At 39.5% G+C, this 20,887-nt stretch overlaps 1 protein-coding gene across 6 annotated transcripts in view; it reads left to right on the top strand.

Moving 5' to 3' along the window:
- RNMT (RNA guanine-7 methyltransferase) overlaps window positions 1-20,887 on the top strand; it is a 91,740-nt gene that overhangs the window by 24,014 nt on the left and 46,839 nt on the right. For 5 of the 6 annotated variants that reach the window (XM_081262554.1, XM_081262549.1, XM_081262550.1 and 2 more), the window contains exons 9-10: window positions 147-248; window positions 1,455-1,488. In XM_081262554.1, coding sequence (XP_081118680.1) covers window positions 147-248; window positions 1,455-1,488 — 136 coding nt within the window. Of the gene's footprint in view, window positions 1-146; window positions 249-1,454; window positions 1,489-3,155; window positions 7,242-20,887 lie in introns of those variants that run through there. The other variant, XM_081262553.1, reaches the window with a different exon arrangement.

The raw sequence follows: 20,887 nt of genomic DNA, 5'->3' as shown, positions 1-20,887 counted from the left end.
CCCTTCATATTTCAGAAATATGTGTAGTTTATAACCCTGAAGTAGCACTTTGGGATTACTCCTATTATTTTATTGCAGTGATTTACTGTGTTCTGAATTGTAAATGTCAATGTGATATCTTCAGTTAGAATTTAATGTTCCCCTAGCCTTATCCTGCAAATGAGAATTCCAAGCTCATCTCTGAGAAGGTGGATGACTATGAACATGCAGCAGAGTACGTGAAGAACAGTCACGTAAGGTTACCTTTGGTAAGGGTTCATTTTCTGAAGTATTTTCTAGGAAATGGGAAAAGCATACATTAAGATGTCTGCAATCTGCATTTGGGGTAAAATTGGGAGTTCATAACCCACTTCAGTCTAATGTATGAAGTATGATATGTCAAGTGCTTTGTAACGTTGTGAACAACCAATAAAAAAAAAATACAAACAAATAAAAAAAATTAAAAAAAAAAAAAAGATGTGTGTACATGGAAACTTGGGAAACCCACTTGTTTACAGTACTGGGTTCCGTGAGTTACAATTCTAATGTACCATAGTATGCTTCCCCTAACTTAAAATGGCTTTGGTGCCACAGAATATAGAATCAAACTTATTTAGGTGAATTGAGCATGGAGTGCTATGTCTGAGACAGTAGAGATGGGGAAAGTTACAGGCACAGTCTACAGATTGCCCTGCTTCCCTAGGTGCTGCTGACTCAGGGCTGAGTGCTCTGGCTGGAATGGGGGAAGGACATCCTCATTCTCATTTCTGTGGACGATCTTCTTTTTAACTTGTGGACATAACTGTACCATGGTGGTGTCTGCTGTTGCTGTGCTTTTGTCACAGTGGAAGCTTGCTTCTATGGTGTCCTGGAATATTGTTTCCATTCATTGCTGCTTCACAATTGAATTAGGACCAAGAGCTGCCACTAGCACTTGTTGGATGAGTGTATAGCAGCACATGTTTTTAGACTGAAATGTTCAATGTTTTGATAACTAAACATAATTTCTTTTGTGTGGTCTGTACTTTCTTTTAGAGTTCTTTTGGAAAACAGAAAAATATTCTTCAAGTGCTCTTTGATGTTATAAGATGGACTTTAAATTTTTTTCATTTTTCAAGTAAAAAAAATTAAGAAATACTTTAGATACATTCACCCTTTTTGGTGGGAGGACACAAGCGGTGAAAAGATGTTTTTAAAAATTGATCTCAGGCTTGGGACATAGCTCAATGGCAGAGTGCTTATTACCTAGAATGTGATATGCCATGGGATCAATGCCTAGTACAGCTCTGGTAGTGGGGGAAGCTAACTCTCATTGGTTTCTTTTATGTGCTCAGGTCATGATACTTTTCAGTAATTTGTGCATATGCTTACAGGAAAGTTGGGAGGGTGGGTGGCCTTCTTAGACCACTACTGAAAAATCAGTGTATGTTTACTTCCGTGTTATATCTAAAATTGTCTTTCTTTTTTAATTTTAGGGAACCTTAAGTAAATCAGAATGGGAAGCTACAAGTGAGTACATCATCAAAGCTGGTTAACTGATAATTACAGATTATTTGAAAGGATCATTAAAAGTGGAAAATTTTAGAATTTTTCTGACACAGTTGAGGTGCTGTGTGTTGATGTTTAAAACAGCACAAAAATTACCTGTGTCTCTGTGTATATCCCATCCACTTTTCTTGCACAACTGTGGAATAACTAGAGAAAATATATGCAGGCTCTTGCCAAGCCCTAACTTTTTCTAGCATACATAGACATTTTTCACTGCCTCCTTATAACTAAACAGCTGTCTCTATTTGGGGTCTTCACCTCAAAATATTTTTTGGCTTAGATGTCACGTCTGTGTATTTTATTTAGTTCTGGCCATTCCAATGATGGCAGTGAAGTCATGGTACTAGAACCTTTAGTGAAGCCGCAGTGGGCTGGGGATCTTGGGAAGAGTGTGGATGGGAAACAGGCCTGGCAGGAAGGCATGCTGAAGTGCGGCCCTGTCTTCAGAGGAGAATCCAGGGGTCTGGCAGGGTATGTGACTTGGCAGGGCTGCACTACAGAAGGATCACATGGAGGAGGGGACCAGCCCTTGTAAACCATCTTGCAGCTTAAGTCTCTTGGCCTGCCTATGCGTGCTAGACAGCAGGGTTGTGTGGTGGTTGATCACTGACTGTTTCCTGCTCATGCATCTGCATGTGGCAGCCACATTTCATTTCAACTGAAAGAAATGCAAAGCTAATAAATAAGGAGCAGCAGAGTAGTGTGACCAAGGTAGAATTTTATGAAGACAGGTATATCTTCCTGTGCAGGTTCCAGAGTCAGCTTAATTTACATGGCCTTTGTCCTGACTTGCTGTTGAGTATCTAGTGCCCTGAACATCCCTTGTGGTGTTTTCAGGATTTGTCCCCTTTTTGGAGTATTTTTGCCCTACAGTCTATTGGTATTGTATTAGAAGATGTAATAGGTTTGGACTTCAGTGTAATGCAGAACAGGGAATCAGATTCATTTAGCTGCCTTTGAGTGATCACTTGTCAAAGCAAGATATCTTATTTAAGCAAGTTCTCTTGGAAATAAATGCATGCAGAAATGTTACTGTTGGGGACAGTTAAATAGTACCTTAAATATCCTTCCTGGGCCCTACAACACAATTAGGTAATTGGATGAATTTGAATGTGTCATGTTGTATATATTCCTTTATATTTTCTCTGACTAGTTTTAAATTATGCCCCCTTTTTTATATCTTCATGTTGTTTTTGAGTCTTTTTAAACAGAAAATTTAGATTTCCATTGCCACTAGTGTTTATTGTAATGTAATTATTCTGTCTAAATACTTTGTTTCAAGTAAAAAGATTTGAGTTATGTTTTGATTTTAGTTTTCTTTGCTTTTATACTTCTAGTTTTTCTTGCCCTAAATGGTTTTTAGGGCTTTTAGAGCTTTGAATTGATTTCCCCATGGAATTTGGTATTATTAGTGTACCAGGTTGATTTTTTTTTTTTTAAGCAAATGGAAATGATCCCATCTCTGCCTAAATATGATTCAGATAATAGAAGAACCTGAAAAACTAATGAAGTTTTTCTTCTTCAAATGCCAGCCTAAGAATTTTCACCAGATTATGAATTGGACTGAGATTTGTTTATCCTGTGGATGAGAAAAAAGTAAACTGTTAATATTTTTTATTTTTCTTTAGGTATTTACTTGGTTTTTGCCTTTGAGAAGCATCAGTGAGCACTTATGCAGTGGCCCCAAAGCAATTCTCCACCCTACACAGATTTGAACAATCCATCTCATAGATCTGACAGCTCTCTTTTGTTTATTTTAATTATAAATTAATTGTAAATGTACAGGATGCTGCCGGAAACTCCAGTGTGTAAATTCAGCATTTGCTGTCTGTGACAGATTAACTTGGTGTGTATATGTAAGAATGAATTGGGACCTTTGTCTCTATTTTCAGGTAATGTTCTAAGAATTCCATTTGCCTGTACTGTCTTAGCTTATAAAAACGATAACACAACTTGTTGAAGCAGCTGAATTCTTCACAGTGCTGAGTTGTCGAGTGTTGTTTACATGTCATACTTGCTGCAGCTGCGTGGTGGAGAGGGCACATTCTGGATTACCAGTGTGGGCTCATTTCCATGTTTTGTTACATATTAGTTTTCAAGATTAAATGGATTGCTTTCTGTACATTTGAATGCAAGTGTTCAATATATGTTGCTAAAATTATAAATTTAAAACTTGATTTTAGATAGTCATAAAAGTTGCCTAGCTAGAATTTTTATCAACTGTATTTTGATATGAATAATTATTTGTTAATATGTTGCAATTCTGAAACTGTTTAGAACATTTTAGATAGCAACATAGAGTTATTTTGGAATTTTAATTTCCTACAATAGCATTAATATATCCATTTGTTAAAATTGTAATTAGACGTTTACTTTTCTTCATTGAACAGTGATGCCATAACTAATTTTTCTCAAGATTTATTTAGTGAAAGTCCCTTTCTTGTAAGCCTGTTGGAAAGTTTTTCAGATTTGTATATGTAACTGCAACAGGCACATAGGACTGTAGAGGAAGTAAATGCTTAGACTTCAGATTAATCCTCACTGATGTTAGATCCAGGTTCCCATGCAGAAGTAAGCAATTTCAGAACCATTGTAATTGTCATTAAAATTGTCATTTGTATAATTGACTACTCTTCCAAAACAGGCTTATATGAACTGTTGTCCTTATGTTATGCCAGCATTCAGGAAACTTGCCAGTGTTTGGATGAACTGAGAAACATTAAGATCAAAATAGAGCGATTGTGTATTCTTTTTTAAATGGTTTATTTAAAGCATGGCTTACAAAGACATTACTTTCTATAATTATCTACAGTACTTGTTTTAGAAACATAGTCTTTTAATTGGTTTATATGTTGCTCATGGTGTTAGAGTAGCAAGCTTTTTAGCAAGAGTTTCCTTCCTTATTTCTGTTCCTTCTGCAATCTGTCAGTTTTACAAAAATCAAGTCTTTTTGCCTTGGTGGTGGCTTGCCTTACGTCACTTGGAAAACTAGCATTAGTGTATTTGGCTGGAGACCACTATTGGCCAGCAGAGGTTTGGTAATTGTGCTAGGGAGGTGTGGGAGGAGCACACTGTGCTCTTATTTAGGCAATCACCCTTCTCCCATGAGCTTTGTGTGCTGCTCTGCCTTACCTGTTCTTCCACTCCCCTACCTCTCCTTGCAACAGTTAAGTGTCTGGACAGTGATTGAGGATGATCCTTTAGGGGAAGGACTGGAAAAGGCACCCTGTTCATCATTACCCATCACCAGAGGAGAAAGTTGGAACATCCCATAGTCTGAATGGTTGATTCAAGACATATCCAATGAGAGGGGCCTGATTTTTCTCTTTTGGGCCAGGAAGAGCCCATTGAGGTAGGCAGTTCATGGGAGTGGCTCCAGGGTACTCACAGACCTGCTCAGTAGTTATCCTCCAAGGATGAAATTAGCAATGAAGATCAGATCAGCTATTTAGGAAAGATACAACCTGAGAAGTAGATAATTGATGTAGGAACATGGCCACATTATGGTGCTACCAAGAACACTAACATTGAATTCTTTGGGCCTAGAGTCTACTCAGGGAAAGATAGTGGCCACAGAGTTCAGGGAGGGGAGCTAGTAAATTCCAGCAGTTTCAACCACACCTCTGGCATTCTCATTTGCACCGGGTGGCAGACCTGACTTGGCATAGTGAGCTGGGCCTTCTTGTGCCTGAGTCCACTGTGTTTCCCAAGAAAACTTTAGCCTGGCTTCAGTGAGAAAAGGCATTGAGTAGAGGCTTTCGCTTATGTTAATGAGCATGTAATGACTGAAAGGTTCATGGTCAGTACAGTGGGTTCCTTGGCCCACTCCTTCACCCCATGTTGGAAGTCTAGGAAGTGTGATCACTGCCTGACTTCACATTTTAGATGATCAGAGCAGCAGGTGTGAGTGAAGCAAGCACCTGGTGAGGTAGGGTGCAGTGTTGCTTAGTGAAAAGCAGAACGTATCCTTCAGCCTCTTAGCTTGTTGCCAGTGTGGTACTCTGATTTGCATTCAGGTTTCCCTTTTTTTGTTTGTTTTCTTTTTTGTGGTGCTGCGAGGCAAGCACTCTGCCAACTGAGCTATTTCCCTAGCCCTCAGGTTTCCTTTTGATGAAGATGCAGCTTCTTGTTTAGGCCTACCCACAGGTTCAGAGTGGCAATGTGACTCCTCTGGTGGTTTTGTTTCACAAGCTGACTTTCTCTCATCTACCTCAGGCTTTGTACGTAGGTCATCTTGAGCCAGTCACTGCAAAGGTCTCTAGGCTTGCAAAGTAGAGGCCATATCCAGGGGCCTGGACCCTGGAATAGAAGTTGTACCAAAATGCCTGTGATGTTTAGGCCCCAGTGGTCATATTACACTTCGGTCTGATGGCACCACCTCGCTAGCTGCTGTTACATCAAATACTATGCATCTGAGAAATGTTTTATGTCCCTCCCTCTGATAGCAATGGTCCTGATTCTTTATTTGAATGCAGTGACTGCATGTTTACTTAGTAGTAGATCCATGTGGGACTGGGCCAGGGATTGTCAGCTTTTCTGCCCTGCTGTGTTTTACAGTTTCTCTCTGTTCCATTTAGTCCTGACGCATGTACCTGTATGCTTCTCTGCAGAATTGAGACATAATATACCTGGAAATGTGCCCTAAAGTTTGGCTGTGGGGACTCTTGGGTGAACCCCAAGCCCTCTACACTCTAGACTCACCCTGGGTCATCCTTCCTTGGGGAGAGCACACCTTAGACAAAGCCAAAGTTGACAGCTCACATTTATGAATCTCCTGCCTTGTGTCAGTTGCTTTTCTAAGTGTTTTACATATGGTAATTCATTTTGATCCTTACAACAACTCTTCGTCGTGTGAGCACCATTATTTTCCTTTCAGTGAGAAAATTGGGTTAGAGAGGATACAGATTTGCCCAAAACAGAGGCAGCAATTTATCACCCCATCCAAGATGTGCCTGCAGTCCACTTGCATGTCACAAACCTCCAAGGGTGTGGTCCAGATGATCCTCGCCCATTCACTACCTGAAGCCTGAGGTGTTAGCTGTTGGGGTTCCCCCACCATTTGGGCTCAAAACTTGAGTACTTAATTGCATGTTCCCTGAGAAGAGCATTGGTTCCTGAAGGAGAGGCTTGTGGAGAGAGGTAGAGAGCATGCTCTAGTACTTGAACATGCTGGTGAGGAGGAAAGCTGGGCTTGGACTCACAGGGTGAGGCTTGCTGCCAGCAGCCAGACCTGCAGGTCTCTGTGTTGGGGAGCGCTGCTCCTCACACCACCTGCGAGGCAGCACAAGTAGTGGACCTTGGCTGAGCAGAGAATGCAAGGGAACATGTCTGCGATCTGAGCAGAGGAGCCAGGCAGAGGCAGATGGTTTTGTTCTTTTTATTGAAGGAGTACATCTATACAGACCTCAGTGACACTTCACTAGCAGAATACATACATGCACTCACACCCAGGTTCCTCTCAGGCTTCCTTCTGACCACTGTCCCCCCCCCCCCCCCACACACACACACATGATAACCACTATCCAGCTAGAAGAGCATAGACTAGTTTTGTCTTGAGATGTTATATGAATGGAATTGAACATTATGCATTCTTTGTATCTGGCTTCTTTCACTCAACAGTATGTGAATTTTTTGTTGTAAGTATTTGTACATGGTTCATTCTCACAGTTGTATAGTATTCCATTGTGTGAATAAACCACATATTATTTATCTGATGGATGTTTGGTTCATTTGCAGCTTTGGAACTGTTGGTACTTCCCCGATTATTCTAGCACATGAATTATTGTGCACGTAGTTTTATAGTTCTGCCGTAGAGTAGAACTGTAGGGCCACAGTACATGTGTCATGTTCACCTTTATTGACTACTGCCAGCTTTCCAGAGTTGCAGTTGTCCCATAGTCTCACCAACTGTGGTGTGGGTCTTTTTCACTTTATCCTTATGGGTGTGCAGTGGCATCTTGTGGCTTCAGATTTTGTTGCACTGATTGTTAATGAAATTGAGCACTTTCCATAGACTATTATATTGACCCTGGATTGTCCTTGTGTGAAAGTGCCCATTTTTCTGTTGCATTGATTGTCTTTTAACATTGACATGATAGTTTAAATGTGTCTCTTCTGGACACAAGTCTTGTTGAATGCATAGTGTTGTATGAATATATTTGGTGAAAAAAAAATGTTCTGCATTTTAATGGAGAACAGTTTCCTCATGTTCTCCTTCATAGTGAGCATGTTCTGAGTAAGCAGCGTTCCATCTACTCCAAGGTCATGAAGGTGCTCTATTATGTTTTTTTCTTTTCTTTTTTATCTTTCACATTTAAATCTGAAATTTGCTGAATTGATTTGTGCTAATAATGAGAGGTAGGGTTTAAGGAAGAAATGTTACCTTATGGATTTCCAGCTATCCAGTGTTATTTATTGAGAAAAACTGTCCCTTCCTCACTGTGTCTATTTCACAATTGTCCTGTGTAGGATCCTGGCGGGACCTATTTCTGGGCTCTCTTCTACCCACTGGCCAACTTGTTAATCTTCGAAACTGTGCCCACTGTTATAATCTCTGCATCCTGATGATGGCTCTTGATGTCAGCTGGCCTGAGGCCTTTATAGTGCTTCTTTTCCCTGGTTATTCTGGACTTTCTGTATTTCCTTATGATTTTTGTTTTGTTTTGAGATGGGATCTCACTGTGTTCTACTGGGCTCAAGTGATCCTCTTGCCTCATTGTCTAATAGCTAAGACTGTAGAAATGTGCCACCACACCGAGATCAAAGGAATTTGTGTGTATGTGGAGGTGGGGGGTACTGGGAATTGAAATCAAGACCTCATGCATGCTGGCCAAGTGTTCTACCACTGTTCTATATATCAAGCTCCTTAAGAATTTGGAAATCACCTTATAAACAGGACAGACTTAGTGTATTTTCCCCTCTATAGTCATCAACCTGCCTTTACAGTTTTTGCCAAATAATTAAGTGATTTATTCCTCTTCTTATTGAGACATCCCTAAGGAGCTCCTAGCAGCACATTAGTGAGCAGGACTTAACAGGTACAAATCCACAGGTACTTATGAAATTTAGCCATCTTTTACCTTCAGAGACCATGGCTTCTCAAACTTAGGGTGGATTCCTACACCATCACCAGCATTCAGTAGATGTCTTTGGTTATCCTTTAGAGACAGTTTACCTGGCTTTGCAAAAACAACCACTTGATGAGTGGTTAGTAAGGGGTTTGGCCATTTAGCTTAAAGGTCAGGTGTCTACAGGTGATAATCCTGTAGGAAGAGCAGTAGGGCAGCTATGCTGTGGAGTGACTTGCATTTCATTTTTCCCTCCGGAAACTTTGTCTTATTTATCACTTTATTAATTTCCTCAAGGGTGGCAATCACATAAGTAGAAAGGTGTTTCTAAGAGGAGCTTTGCTGGTGATAAAACAAGGCCACCACTGCAACCTGAGTGTATAACTCTTCCCACCTTTTGCTCTTCATGTGGTATCTTTCCACCGCTCCTAAATAAGCCAGTGTGATGAGAGTAGTGGTAGCTAATGTCACCATCACTTGCATAAACTTTAGCTTTTCCAACAATCTTACAAAGTAGCTATTATCATCTTGGTACTGATGAGAAAACCAAGGTTCAGAAGTTGAATTGCCTAAGCTCACAGAATGAGTGTTGATGCCGGGCTTCCATCCAGACCCAGAAGGCCTGACCTCACTGTGTTACTTGTGTTGACTGTCTGCTGTCATCTGAGCCCTCAGAAACCTTTAGGAATCAGTCTTGCACCAGTTTTACCCAGGGCGTATTTGAAAGTGAAGCCCTTAAGCCAGCAGCTGGATGAAGACAGAGTCAGAAAGCACAGGTGTTGAGACCTCTGGTGAGCTGCTCCCAGTAAGGAGGCTTTCCTAGGAGGACTTGCATTTGCACTGGATCTGCCTCCTGAGCTTCAAAGTGCATGGCAGGATTTTTTTTTTTTTTTTTTTAACTATATGGTCAGCTTTCTAAAAGGAAACTTCCCAAATTTTTCTTTTTTAAACTTTTAAAAATGTATAGAAACCTACAGCCTTCCAAATTCCTCCTTTTTTAAAAGTTTTAATCATCTTATATATGGCAAAATAATGTTATATGTTTATTTTAGATCAACATATTAATAAAGTTTTATTACAAAGGTCATTAATATCATTTCTATATAGATGGGTGAATTTTTCTAGCTTTTTCTCATTTACTAATTGAAACAACTTTATTAAAATATTAGCATAATTTATTAAATATACTTTTAAGATGTGTTGATATAACCTTAGAATGAATGGCAATTCAAAATTTGTCCACACATACTCCCCAAACATACAAACAAGAAGAGTAAATAAAAACCACTTATGGGGCTGGCTCTGTGGCTCAGCAGTAGAGTGCAGAGTATGTGCAAAGTGCTGGCTTCGATCCTCAGCACCACATAAAAATAAAACCACATATAAATAAAACTATAAAAAATCAAATAGTGTTAAAAACGCCCACTTATAGCCCATGCATGTAGCTTAACTAGGAAACAGGGAACCCTATAACCCACAGTTTCTGTGAAATAGTTGGTGATGGGGGAAAGCTTAGTAGATGTAGTTCCAGGGCACAATGTCAGCAGTTTAGGAAGGAGACAGCAGAGAAACAGGGCAGTAATAAAATTACCATAAGAAACTTGTTGAGAGGAATACTGGAAACAATTATGGTTGTGGACTCAAAGATAGCTATCACTTGGTGAGCCCAGTAAGCAGGCCAGAATGCAAAATGATCGCTGGTAAGTTTTAGATAGGGTCAATGCTATGAAGAAAATAGGATGGTGTAATAAAGGAATTAGCAGAGGTGCAATATAAAGTAAGTGAGATTGTCAGAAAAGACCTCAAGAAGCTCAGACCAGAATGATAAGGTAGAAGAGTCCCAATCTAGGAGAATAGTACATTGAGACTCTTAGAGCAAGCCTGCAATAACAGGAAGAGTTAAATTGAGTGAAGTGATGAAGGTTACATAATGAATGCATGGATATGCGCAGGACCAGGTCCTGTGGGTGGTAGAAGAAAGCCAGTTGTTGGTCTGTAGTCACTGGAGGGGCTGGGCATACGGCTCAGTGGTGAAGAGCAGCCTTTGCATTCACAAGGGCCTAGTTGGGTCCCCAGCGCTAAATGACAAAACAAAACCCCCCAAAGTCCATGGAAAGCCACAGGAGTATGTTCACACGATATTCTCTAGGACAGACCATAAAGTAGGTCATCCAAAAATATTGATAAATTGAAAAGGATTAAAGTCATACACAGTGTTTTTCATACTGCAAGAACATCATTAATTCAGAGGTAACAACAGAGGAAATCAGGAAAATCCACAAATATTTGGATGTTGAAGTACACTTTGAATAAGCCATGAGTCAAAGGAGAAATCATAAAGAAAATCAAAGTAATTTCAGCTGTATGAAATGAAAACATCAAAATACATGGATGAAGCTCAAGAAGTACTGAAGAAGGAAATTTATAGCTATAAACACATGTTTGTTCCCCTCCATCCAGTTTTTCATCCCATGGTTTCATTTACTGGCAATCAACTGCATTGGAAAATTTGAGAAATAATTCAGAAATAAGTTGCATGCCATTCTGAGTAGTGCCACTGAATCTCTTGTTGTCAAATGTTGCCTTACCTGGGTTGTGAATCATCCCTTTCCCCATCGAACCTGTGCTGTTAATCACTTAGCCAACTGTGTTGTCAGGTTGACTACCACAGTCAGGGTGCTTGTTTTCAAGTCCTTGTGTTTCTTGATGCTGGCCCCAAAGTACAAGAGCAGTGATGCTGACAGTTCTGATATGCTAGAGAGAAGCCATAAAATGCTCCTTTTAAGTAAATAGGCGAAAGTAGAATTCATTTTGAGAGAGAGACCATATTGACATAACTTTCACTAAAGCATATTATTAAAATTGCTCTACCTCACCACTACTTTTTTTTTAATCTGACTGTGTCTGATTTATAAATTAAAGTAGCACAGATGTGTTTGCATAGGAAAAAATATAGAACAGACTGCCTGTGGCTTCAGGCCTTCACTGGGGATCTTGGGATGTATCCCCTGTGAACAAGAAGGTACTGCTGTCTCAGAAAAGAAAAAAGGACTGCAAACCAATAACATAAACTTCCTAACTAAACCCAGAATAAGAAGGAAGAAAATAATACAGTGAAGATCAGTGAAATAAAATCTTAGCTCTTACAGATAAACAAAACACAAGTTTTAGCTAGATTGATCAAATAAAGAACAAATAACCAAAATGAGAAGACTAACTCACTGCCAAGTTTACAAAAATTAAGGAACTATAAGAAGATAATATAAACATATTCATAACAACAAGACATTTTGCAAAAAAAAAAAAAAGATTAAATAAAAGTTTCTAAGATTTATTCAAGACAAATTAGAGCCTGGGATACAGTTCAGTTGGTAGTGTGCTTCCCTTGCATACACAAGGCCATGGATTCAATCCCCAGCACCACGAAGAATTAGAAAATCTTAGTAGTTAAGAAAATAAATTAGTACTTAAAAACTTCATCATGAGAAACCCAGGCCCAGATGGCTCTGTGGTGTTTTGTGTTAAAGATTTAAAGAAATAATACCAATCTTTCACAGACTCTCCCAGAAAAATAGAGAGCACTGCCTAACATGTGAGGCCGATATTTTTCTCATCGAAGCCAAACAGAAATATCCTAAGAAAACTATATGCCAACATTTCTTAGTAATAAAGATGCAAAAATCCTCAAGAAAGAAAAAATAGCAAACAGAACCAGCAGCATATAAAGAGAATTACACACTGGTCACGTAGGATTTATGGCAGTAATAATGAAAGGATGATTCTACATCTGGAAATGAATACATATAATGTACCTTATTGATAGGATAAAGGACAAAACCACACGATCATCTCACTCCATGAAGCATCTTGCAAAATCCACCCCTTTGTGGTAAACTTTCAACAATCATAAGGTAGAATAGAAGCGAACTTTTTTCAGTCGGTTGAGAAGGCGTCTGTAAAGACCTGCAGCTAACATCATACCTAGAGAGGGAAGATAATGCAGGGAGTAAGGCAGGCTGTCCACTCTCACCACTTCTGTTTAACATTGCAGTGGATAATAAGAGGCTTCCCAATCAGTGTGCAAAAAAGCATTTGTATTTCTACAAAGTGAAATTAAGAAAAAGTTAGTTGATAATAAATGTACTTAAGTAAATGTAACAAAGGATGTGAAGCTTCTGCACTGAAAACTACAAAATATTGCTGAGGATAATAAAGATCTAAATAAATGGATACTCCATATTCTTGCATTGGAACATTGAAAATTGTTAACATGTTTGTTCGCCCCAAAGTGATCTGTGTCTACAACCCAACCCCTAAATAAATTCTAGCACATTTTTTCCCCCAGAAATTAACAAGCTAAAATTTAGTATATTATTGCCAATACCCAGCATAGTCAAAACAATTTTTACAAAAAATAAGTTGGAAAAAATTTGTTTATTTGAAAGTTTATGTAGTTTTACGGGAAGATAACGAATGTGGTATTAACATCCACACAGATCAAGGGGATGGAATGTGGAGTACCAAAGTAAGCCTTTAGATTTAGTCTGTTGATCTCAGGAAATGTTCCAGAGACATACAGCGGGAGGCTGATGTTTTTGACAAATGATGGGACAATTTTAAACATTACCTTGCACCATATGCAAAAAGCAATTCAGAGTGAATTCAAGATCTAACATAAGAACTGAAACTGTAACTGCTAGAAGAAAACAGGACAGAACCTTCCTGACCTTAGGTTAGTCAAAGATTTGATCTATGGACTGGGGTTGTGGCACTGGCCTCACATTTGTGAGGCATTGGGTTCAATCCTCAGCAACACATTAAAAAAAGATAAAAGATTGTGTCCAAAAAATTTTTTGATCTAACCAAGAGATTCAATAAAAAATAAGAAAGCAAAAAGTCCATTAAAAATTAATTAGACCTCATCAAATGGAAATGTTTCAGAAGACATCACTAAGAACCCAAATAGACAATCCACAGCATGTGCAGTTATCTGCAAATTGCATCTCTTTGACAAAGACTCATAGATTCCTTAAAACTTAAAATTCAACAATGAGGAAATGGTTTATAAATTGCTGAGGGCCATTACCAAGTAGGAAATTTCCTTGCCAGCGTACCCCATGTTAATTTCGCTGTTGACATTGCATGTTAGGTGACCCTGCCCAAGGACGAGGGTGGATCCAGGATTAGGGTGTATCCTGCAGTTTGAGGAAGTATCCCAATCCTTGAGTTTAGGGCGTTCCCGGTTTAAGGCGTTCCCAGTTTAAGACCTTGGATTTTAGGGAAGTTCGATGTTGAGGATTATTGCTGCTGGAATTAGGGCGTTCCTGCTGCCTAAGCTCCTGTTGAACTCTCGTGAGATTCAGAGGGCATTTTTGGGAAATAGCCTCGTGGAGTAGGTGAATTGGGTGGCAGCAGAACTGGGATTGCCCCAGAACGTGTGTGGAGGCCGGTGTGAGTTCGGGAATAAAGAATTGCTGTTTGAATCTACAAAGCTGTGTGGTGGCTCGTGATTCTGTGCCCAGCCAAGACTGCGGCAATAAATGGGCAAACTTTTTGAGTAAATGTTTTATAAAAGGAAATAGATGGATATGTGAATGAATGGTTTCAAAGCACAGAAGATGATCAACATCATAATGACTCAAATTTAAAACCACAACACAAAAATGATGTCATTTTTCACCCACTGGCATGGTATAATTGAGATAAGCATAACAGTGTAGGGGATGATGGAGAAAAGGGAGTTCTCATGCATTACTGCTGGAATGTAAAATAGTGTGGCTATTTTGGAAACCAGTCTGATACTTTCTTAAAATGTTAAAGACAAACCTATCAGATGATGCAGCAATTCTATTATCTACCCAAAAGAAATGAATACATACCTATACAAAGACTTATACATGAATGTTCACAGCTTACGATTCATAATATGTAAAATGTGAAACAATCCGTGTCTTATCAAATGGCCAATTGAAAAGCAAAATGAGATTTTACTCAGCAATGAAAAGGAACATTGTTATCCCTGCTACATGGATGAACCTCAAAATCATTCTAAATTAAGAAAGTTAAATTAAAAAGAATATATATTGTACGATTCCATGTACATGTAAATGTCTGGAAAAGGCAAGCAGAGGTGTTATGGTTTGGATATGGACTGTCTCAAAAAGGTTCATGCAGCAGTGTTCAGAGTTGGGACTGTTAGGGTTTGATCAGAGCCCTCATGATCAGTTGATGAGTTCATAACTGAATGAACTACTGGGCAGTGGTAGAAACTTCAGGAGGTAGGTCCTAGTTAGAGAGGCTAGATCACTGAGGCATGTGTTAGAAGGGTATATTTTGTTCTTGGCCCTATTCTTGTTCACTCTTCTGTGCTTCAGCTTCCGTGAGGTGAAGAGTTATCTTCCAACACACCCTTCCACCATGATGGGCCCAGAAAAAAATGAGCCAGCCAACATAGACTGAAACCTCTGAAACCATGAGCCAAAGTAAACCCCCCTCTAAGATGATTTTCTCAGGTATTTTGTTACAGCAATGAAAATCTAACAAAAGAGGTAGAAACTTCTGTGGAGGGCAATGTGGTAAATATTTTAGGCTTTGTTGGCCATAAAGCAGGATCTGTTAACAACTACTCAACACAGCATTTGTGGAGAGAAAATAGCAATGGATTATATGTAAATTAATGGTCTTGGCTGTGTTCCCTTAGAGTTATTTACAAAAATAGGCCACAAACTGAAGTTAGCTCATGATAGTAGTTTGCAAAACCCTGCCACAGAGGTAAAAAGTAAATTAGTGATTGCCTCGAGTTGGTAGGGGAAAGGATTGAAAGTATCATTATCATCAGCAAGGGGATGCAAATTAGTATCTTAAAAAAGAAAAGGGAAAGAAGAATATGCAACAGAGAAGAATGGAGCCGGAAGCATCAGGAAACTGTCCCCGCAACTTGGCGATGATGCTGGCCAAATATGTCTGATAGAAGTACCTAGGAACTCTGGGGTCTATGGCATCTTCCAGGGGAAACTTGTGATAAACTGGTAATTCTGATCAACTTCAGCTCTTAGCATAGCTTTTACCACCACGTGCAGGGAGCCATGTACATGTTCCTGGAACAACTTGTAGTAGCCAAAGTGGGCAAAAAGGGCTCTGTCCTGCAAATACTAGGGACCTGAGCTGATAGCTGCTGCTTTTCACACAAGTGTAGACAAAGGGGTGGGCAGCCACTGTTATACCTTCCTCTGCAGTTGAAGAGACTTCTATGAGATTAAAGGGCCAGAACACTCTTTCTATTCATTTTTCTTTTTCTAAAAGTTTTCAGAACTAAATATTAAGTGTTATGGTTTAGATATGTGTTCCCCAAAAGCTCATATGTGAGGCGATGCTAGGAGGTTTAGAGGTGAAGTTGATTGAGTTATGAGAGCCTTAACCTAATCAGTGCATTAATCCCCTAAAAGGAATTAACTGGAAACTGTAGGCAGTAGGGTGTGGCTGGAGGAGAGGTGGGTTGATTGGGGTGTACTTTTGGGTTATATATTTCATCCATGGTGAGTAGAGCAGTCTCTGCTCCCTGGTGTGATGTCTTGAGCCACTTCCTTCCACCATACTCTTCCACCATGATGTTCAGCCCCAGGAATGGAGTTTGGCCGTTTGTGCACTGAGAGCTCTGAAATTATGAGCCCCCAAACTTTTCCTTCTCTTGATTGTTCTTGTCAGGCCTTCTGGTTATAGCAGTAAAAAAGCTGACTAAATTACTAAGACATTCAAAAGCAACCACATACATAGGGAATATTGAAAAGTAACTTCTCCTGCCCTGGCAAAGGCACAAACTTTTAAGAACTTAAGTTTATACCTCAGGTTGATCCTTGGTGCAGAGACAATTCAAAAGAACAACAACAACAACAAAAAAATAACAAACCCTTAAAAAAGCAAAGAAAAGGTGGGGGGAGGCGAGGGGGAAAGAGGGATCTTATTTTAAATTACCACTTTGTTAGATTCATTCAACTAGCCAGTTTTCAATTTTAAAAAATTCATAAGGCATAAAGAGAAGAGTTTCTCATTCAAAGGAAAATAGTAAATTAGAAACTATCCTCAACAGGCGAGGGGGTGCTGATGGCAGATCTGCTAGACAAAGACTTTTAAATGACTGTAACAGATGCTAAGAAGAGAGTGTGGTGGTGCAGAGGTGTGCACCTGCAGTCCCAGCTACTCGGGAGGCTAAGGCAAGAGTATCACTTGAACCTAGGAGTTTGAGGTATCCCAAAACAAAACAAAAGTGCTCAGAGACCAAAAGGAAGGTGTGGGGAAAGTCGGGGACACAATGCATTAACAAAATGGAGAAATTGATAAAAAGAAAATGTAAAGGGAAAACGTTTCTGGAGCTAAGAAAGTATAGTAACTAAAATTAAAAATTTACTAGAGGGAAGCAAAGGCAGAATTGATCAGGCAGAATAATCAGTGAACTTGAAAACAGAGAGAAAGTAATTATCAATTCTAAGAAACAAAAAAAGCTGCAGTGCACAAAGCCTGAGGGACCGGGATACCATCAAGTGGGCCAAGCAAGCACTCTGGGAGTGCCAGAAAGGGAAGAAGGAGATCAAGGGGTAGGGAGAATATTTGAAGAAACAATGGTTCAAAACTTCTCAAATTTGATGAAAGACATGAATATAAACATCTAACAAACTTAACAAGTTACAAGTAAACTAAAAGAGACTAAGTAAGACATTAAAATAAAACTTTCTAAATACAAACAGAAAATACTTATTGCAGAAAAGGGGCCTTCAATAAGAACAGCAGATTTCTCATAAGAATTTTGGAGACTAAAAGACAATGGGCTAATATATTCAATATATTCCAAAGTTAAAAAATCTCAACCAAGAAAAAAAAAATCTCAACCAAGAATCATATCTGGCAAAAATGCCCTTCAAAGGTGAGGGAAAAATAAAGAGATTCCCAGATAAAAAAGACCTGAGTCTGTTACCACTAGTTTTTTCCCTGCAGGAAATGCTCAAGGAAGTCTTGCAGACTGAAATGAAAGGACACTAGCCAGTAACTTGAAGCCTATTTTTAAAAAAGTGGAGACAAATACATGTTTAATTATAAAATATATAAAACGTTATATTTTATAATTAAACAAATACATGTTTAATTATAAAATATAACATTTCTACACAATTTAAGGAACTAAAGATATAGAAAAGAATGATTATGTTTTGGTGCCCAGTATAAAGACAATTATTGGCATCAATAATAGGGGAAGAGACAGTGGTATACAAGAGCGGAATTTTTTTATGCTATGTAAGTTAAACTTGACTAAATTAAAATTAAAACACTATGATTTTAGGATGTTAAGTTTAATCCACATTGTAATCACAAAGAAAATAGCTATAGGATATGCATCAAAGAAAATGAGAAAATGGAAATGACAATAATTCAGGAAATGGACCAAAAAAGCTACAAGGCATATACAAAACAAAAGCAAAATAGCAAAAGCAAATTTGTTGAGAGCCACAGCTGAAGGGGCCCCAGCAAACTTCCAGCTGATTGGCTCACCATGGCCCCAGCAAACTTCCAGCTGCCAGCTGATTGGCTCCTTTGCGGTGATGCTCATTGGGCTGTTTCCCCGCCCTTTCAGACCACAGAGCTGCTCATTGGGGGACTCTTTTGGCTCCGCCCATGCGACCCAGCCTCAAGAGCAGGAGGAGTGGGGGTTGAGAGGCCTGCCAGAAGCTGGTGGTGGCAATTGGGCTCTGAGGGAATTCCTGAAGAGCTCCTGTGGTGTGGCAACTGTGTTCTAAAAATAAAGTTCTTTTCTGCTTGACAAGTGGCTCGTGAATTGTGCCCAGCCAGACTGCGGCATTTGGTGGCCCATACGGGGAACTACTGAGGATAAGTGATAAGGTAAACTGTCGCCCCTGAGGGCAGGGCGAGAGGATGGGTAGCCATTTTAAGATTCTTCTTTCGTTTTGTTTCGCTTTTGTTTTAAGTTGCCTGTCCCTGGAGATGGGTGAGACAGAAGAAAAACCACTCACATCTGAGGAAAAACTATTTGCATCTGAGGAACAAATAGGGAGAAAGGACGGGTGGACATTTCAGGAGGATAGAAAGGCTGATATAATGAATTTTTGTTCCATTTTTGTTTCATTCTGTTTAGGTTTTGTTTGGTGTTATCTTGTTGGGTTGTGTTATAGTTATAGTAGAAATATGGGATCAGAAATTAGTAAAAAAACAAACCGAAAGAGTGTTAAGTAAATTGTTAGAGGAAGGAGGCATCTCAGTAAAATCAAGAACAGTCACGGAATACGTTGATACAATACAAAAATGTAGCCCATGGCTTTTTAAGGGGGAGTTGTTAAATATATCACAATGGAACCATCATGGTGAAGATTTAAAAAGAATAGAAAAGAAAAGCTCAGGAACTCTGTCAGTTGGCACATTGCCATTGTGGACGTTGGTATCTTGTTTGCTTAGTCCAAAGCCTTCAGTTCAGACAATAGTAGAGGAAGGAGAAGACACATTGATTCAACTAAAAGAGAAGGTGTCTTGAACTAGTCAGAGGAAGAAAGTTTAGAGCAGAAAAAGCCATCAGGGGAAAAGTTACAACAGGAGACTGCTACTAACACCTTTCTATCACCAGAGGGCGTAAGTGTCCAACCAATAGCACCACCTCCATATGCTGAGAGGCTCCCAACCCCCATAGTTGATAGATGGGATCCTGAAACAGGACCTCAAATATTAGCATGCCCTGTATTTGAGCAGGCAGGAGGGCAGCGAATTCACATGCTTTAGATTTCAAAACAGTGAAGCAGCTAAAAGAGGCTGTAACAACCTATGGTCCTCAAGCACCCTTCACTGTAAGCATGGTCGAATCCATTACCAACTTGAACATGATGCGAGCAGATTGAACTAGTATGTGTAAAGCTGTGCTAAATGGAGGACAACACCTGTTATGGAAGGTTGCCGAGGAATTTTGCAAGGAGATGGCTAAGCGAAATGCAGCAGCTGGTTATCCTCAGAGAAATCTAGATATGTTGTTAGGAAAGGGACTTTATGAGGGTCAGCAGCAACAAATTACATATGATCCTGCCATATACTTACAAATTGCTGTAGATGCGGTTAGAGCATGGAAGACTTTACAAGGACATGGAGGTTTACAAGGTCAGTTATCTAAGGTAATACAAGGAGCTAATAAACCTTATGCTGAATTTGTAGATAGGCTTATTCAAACACCTACCAGAGTTTTTGGGAATACAGAACAAGCAATGCCATTAATAAAACAACTGGCTTATGAACAAGTGAATTGTTGGTGCAGAGAAGTCATTAGACCATGGAAACATGAAGATTTAAACACATATATTAAATTATGTAGAGACATTAATGAACAAGGGCAAGTCTTGGCAGCTGCAGTACAACAGGCTTTAGATGCCCGGCCAAAAACATGCTACAATTGTGAACAAACAGGACATTTTAAAAGGAATTGCCCCATAGGAGGAGGGTTTATCAAAACTAGGTATCAAAGGAGTAGAATACCGGGTATTTGCCCACGATGCCTTAGAGGGAGACATTGGGCTAATGAATGCCATTCTCAAACCACCATAGAGGGTACTCCGTTATCAAAAAATGAACAAGGACCAGGTGTCTATCCACGATATCATGGAGAAAGGCATCAGGTTCCATTGCCAAAAAACGGAAAGGGGGGCCCAATACTCCGGGGCCCACAACCACAAATATACGGGGCACTGGAGGAACCCAGCAACACCATCAGGGTAGTGCCCATTACACATTATCCATTAGATCCCTCACTAGACAAACCAGAGGAAGCACAGGATTGGACATCTGCACCTCCGCCAGAACAGTACTAACTCCAGAGATGGGAGTTCAAATCATTTCCACAGGGGTAAAAGGGCCTCTTCCCAAAGGAACAGTAGGCTTATTATTGGGACGCAGTTCTTCTACTCTAAAAGGACTTATGATAAGTCCTGGGGTAATTGATCCAGATTATGAAGGTGAAATAAAAATTATAGCCAGTTCTCCAAGGGGTATATCAGTAATTTCACCAGGAGATAGAATAGCACAGTTATTAATAATACCCAACCTACATGATAAATTTTCCAGTCGTACTGTAGAAAGAGGTTCCAGGGGATTAGGTGTAGATTGGGCTATGCTTTCTTTAAATTTAGATTCTCGCCCCATGCTAAAACTAAATATTCAAGGACATGAGTTTAATGGGCTACTGGATATAGGTGGAGACCTTAGCATCATCTCTCGTCAAGAATGGCCAAAACATTGGCCATTACAGCAAGCCA

Source organism: Spermophilus citellus (assembly GCF_964194105.1).
Source record: "Spermophilus citellus genome assembly, chromosome: 12".
NCBI classification, from domain to species: Eukaryota; Metazoa; Chordata; class Mammalia; order Rodentia; family Sciuridae; genus Spermophilus; species Spermophilus citellus.
Note: the sequence above shows the minus strand (reverse complement) of the source record. Positions and strands in the feature narration are given on the sequence as shown.